This window comes from Gracilinanus agilis, chromosome 1 (assembly GCF_016433145.1).
Source record: "Gracilinanus agilis isolate LMUSP501 chromosome 1, AgileGrace, whole genome shotgun sequence".
NCBI classification, from domain to species: domain Eukaryota; kingdom Metazoa; phylum Chordata; class Mammalia; order Didelphimorphia; family Didelphidae; genus Gracilinanus; species Gracilinanus agilis.
The window spans coordinates 756,997,299-757,001,329 of NC_058130.1; the positions used below are offsets into that span (position 1 = coordinate 756,997,299).

Genomic DNA, 4,031 nt, shown 5'->3' on the forward strand with positions numbered 1-4,031 from the left:
AGAGCTCTCCTCCGTCTCCTATCGAAGGCAGAGGGAAGGTGGCTGAAAAACTGAGAACACCTTTCCCGGAAGAGGGGATTCAGACTCCAGATGCGGTCCTGTAGGACTCAGGGGGGAAGGCGGGAGTGAAGAAAGAAGTATGAGAGGAAAGGGACTCCCTCCCCCTCCGGCCGTGCTCTTCCAGCTCTCGGGTCACCAAAGAGGCCGGCTTTGTGCGCACAGCGAGGGCGGGCTGAGACCGGATAGGACGCCTGAGTGCAGACCTAGACGAGATCAGTTTTGGCAATTTCCCAACTCCCTAGGCGGCCGTCTCCTCCCTCCCCCGCCCTTTCCCAGAGCATCCTACACTCTACCCCACCTGCGGTTGTGCAGGAGGCGCTAAGCGCTAAGCGCCCTGACCTCCCTGATAGAGCAGAAGGCTGGGAAGAGATGCTAACTAGTTGGCCTGGGAGTCCAGACTCCTTACGACCCCTCCCCCACTGCCCTCTCCGGCCCAGAGTTCCTACCACTCTTGAGGCCTAGAAGTCCAGGAACTCTAATCTCTCTCGCGGAGGTTCCAGGAATATGGCCTCACCCCCTCCTCCCCGCCCCCAATTTTACCCGGAGGCAGACGGAGGGCTATCAGTTGGGAAGTCTGCTAGTCGTTTGCCTTAAAGGTCTAAATCTGACCTCTGGCCTTCCTCCCCTAAACCCCTTATACAAGGCCCCATTGAATTCAATCAGCCACAGCTCGAAGACTATATAACTCCACCTTTATTAAAGGGAATAATGAGGCGCACAGAACTCAGCACATCCTAAAGTAGGAAAAGGGAATTCCTGAGGAGGGAGTGGAGAGTAGTAAATATATTGGAGGGAATAGCCTCAGCCTCAGACTACAGGCTCCCGCCACCCACCTGACTAAGTAGCCTCTTTCTCTCCCTCTCTCGTGGTAATCCTGCCCAACCAGTTCCTCAGGGCAACCAGCCAGGAGAGCAATGTGAGTGAGCCCCACTCCTGCTCCCATTAACTCTCCCTCCCCAAGGAGAGCGAAGAACAAGGCCTGCAAACAGAAGCTTGAATTGAAAAGATCTTTTTATTTTCAGTTTGGCAATATTACAAAAGAAAAGAAAAACAAAGCTGGTTTTAAACCAAAAAAAAAATGCAAGCAAACCTTGTTCAAGAAAAGAGAAGGGTAACAGAATGTGTTTGTAGGAAGATAGTTTAATGGCTTAACAGAAAAAACCAGGAGATCCAGATCTCTCATGACTACAAAACTTGCTGCTTTGGGACTGTTTTCCCAGGTGTAAAACCAGGGGATTAGGAGTAACCAACAAGTATGTGTTTTGATGCCTCTTCAGGACCTAAAAAACCCACCTTTTGATTTTGAATTTCCTTAGTTTTATAAACTTCAACCCTACAAAGGAATTATAATTTTGAGATGGTAACAACATCCTTTTCCATTCAAGGCATATAATTTCTAGGACTTCTCTCTCTTTTCTCCCCCACCTTCATCCAGTGACTCAGAACTAGATGATCAATCTAGTCTGTATCTGAGATAGACAAGGGAATGGAATTTCAAGCCCCTATTTCCGGATCATCATTAATGAGGAATCTAACAAGGAATCACTTCCCTTTCTAGGTTAAATGACTCATAAAACCCATAAACTCCACACCCACACTTCACTCCTCCAACAGCCACTCAACCCTCACAAGAGCACTCCCTCCCAACTCATCACCCAAAACTCACACTGAGTTCATAAGACAGCAAACAGGAAGTTCCCTGAGCCCATGATGTCAGTATGATCATATGAACAAGTGTGTCATTGTAGAGGTGGCTGAATTTTAGGAGGGGGAAGGGGAAAAAGGAAGCCAGTGATACTCATGAAACACCAATGAATTTTATATAAAAAGCTTTAATGGGACAGAAGTACCGCCCCCAATTAAAAAAGTTTAAACCCTGAGAAAGGAAATTCTACCCAGCCTCCCCCCACACCTCATCTCCCACCCCAGCAAACACCCTCACACCCAGCACTTGCTGCTCCACCACCACCTCCAATGGGCGGTCAAGAACAGGCACTAAGTTAGGTAGAAGGAAATACCAAATCATATCAATAGCACCATCATATATGCCTCTTTTTCAATAGAAAGGTCTGAGGCAGATCTCTTAAAAGCGAAGACCACCAGGGTCTCCACGAGTCTCTGAAGTCAGGATGCGTGCTGGTTGGCTTCACCGACAATCCATCCAGTCTGACGCCGAGGTCTCTCTTTAAGCCTCAGCTGGAGGACGACTACCGAGGTCAGAAAGAGTCCCACATTCTCCTCTCGGACTCGCCTCTATTTAGCAGCATTATGGAGTAGATTCTCCAGATTAGCAGCTGCTCTCTCGTCCCCCCACCACCACCACCACCACTCCCCTTCTGCCACCAAAGCAGTCACCAGTGCCTGGGGAAATACAGGAGACGAGATCAGTCTTCTTCCTCTCCGGGAGGTGGACGGACCAGAGACTGAGGGCCACCCCCGCCCCAGTCGCTCAAGGCTGGACAGCGGCCTCGACTTAGCTCGGGCCAACTAAAGCTACGGGTACAGTCCGAAGTCCAAAGCTCAGGTTAGAAAGCCACCACCGTCCGCACCAAGATGTTTATCATGCTGTCTGTTTGGCGGCAACCTGGCTTGAGTTCACAGGAGGGAGGAGCAGTGGGTTTTGGCGGCCCCCCAGTGTTACTCAGGATGCCAGAGAAGCGCTTCTGTAAGACTCGGGCCAGACTGGGGAAGGGGCCCTCCTCCACCTGCAACTGCCGCCTCCCCAAGTCTCCAGCTTCGACCTCAGGCTTCCCTTCAGCCGGCACCGTTTCTTCCTCCAACCTAGCTTTCTTGCTGGGGACCAGGCCAGCATCCCTACCCTGGCCCAAGGTACTGCTCCGCCGCTTGCGGTTGGCTTTCACTGAGCGTTGAGGCAGAGTGGCAGAGGTTACCGGAGGCAGGTGGCTGCAGGCGGGCGCTGGCTCGGTTTCCCTCGCTTCCTGCGTTTCCATGGGCTCTGGGGCAGGAATCGCCTCTTCAGTCACTTGTGGAGAATCAGCTTCAACTACCGTCATGGGCTGGGGCAGGTTCTGGGGCGCGGCCGCGAAGGATAGCTCCGTCTCCTCTGTCTCTACCTTGGCGGAGAGGTAGAGTTCCCTGGCGCTCCGCATGACAAGCGATAGCTGAAGACTCCGGTGCAACCTCAAGCCGCCGCGCTGCATGCGTGAATGATACATCTTCCATACAGACATGGTCATAATACGTTGCGCTTCCTTCTGTGCCTCCATGCTGGGATCCCCGGTCAGCAACAGAAGATGAGCGGGTAGATTAGTGGGCTATCTAGGGGCGACCCTAGGGCAAAGGCCAGTAACTGAAGAGGGAAGCAGGAGATCACGCCTTCTCGTCTACTTGCTTTCAGCTCCGATTCCTTAGGACTGCTCGCCTCAAACTGTAGACAAGATTCTGCCAAACTACTTAAGAAGACGAAGACCGTTTACAAGAATAAGCCAAACCCGGTCCGAGACCGAGCCCTTTATATCTCTAGTTGCGTCACCAAGGAGCCGCACCGCCCAATCAGAAAGCCGTATTCGGGCTTTTCGACTCGCCACCGGAGGCCCGTTAAAGCCACAGGACGGAAATGCCATGCCGGACCTAATTCAAAGCCCCCGGGAGAGGGGGGGGAGGGGAAAATGGCCTGGACTGGATAGAGTTGGGGTGGAGGAAAATCGCTCTTCCTCCTCCCCGAGGAATTTTCTTCATTTTGTTTCTGCAGTTGGGAGCATATTGTTTCTGAGTTCGGAGTGCGATATGGGGGGACGGGGGAGGGGGGAGAGGGGGGAGGGAAGAACCCTTCAAGCGCAGGGTGCGGGATATCCCAAGCCAACCTATACTTGCAGTCATTAGCCCAGAGACCTGCCGCTCGAATAAGGGGGCAAGTGTCAGCAAGTAACAGCAAGTTCAGCCCTACTAAAGTTCCCTTCCGTAGTGGGGCAAGACAAGTACCCCCATTTGCACCTTGCACCATATCTCAA

The 4,031-nt window shown here is 52.3% G+C and overlaps 1 protein-coding gene across 1 annotated transcript; it reads right to left on the reverse strand.

Moving 5' to 3' along the window:
* Positions 1-1,130: 1,130 nt before the first annotated feature.
* Positions 1,131-3,488, reverse strand: IER2 (immediate early response 2). The gene has a single exon (XM_044658791.1). It carries the CDS (start codon positions 3,285-3,287, stop codon positions 2,586-2,588), a length of 702 nt encoding a protein of 233 aa, XP_044514726.1. The 5' UTR covers positions 3,288-3,488; the 3' UTR covers positions 1,131-2,585.
* Positions 3,489-4,031: the final 543 nt, after the last annotated feature.

Coding starts and splice junctions, on each gene's coding strand:
- IER2 (XM_044658791.1), bottom strand. CDS start 3,287: ATGGAGGCACAGAAGGAAGCGCAACGTATTATGACCATGTCTGTATGG.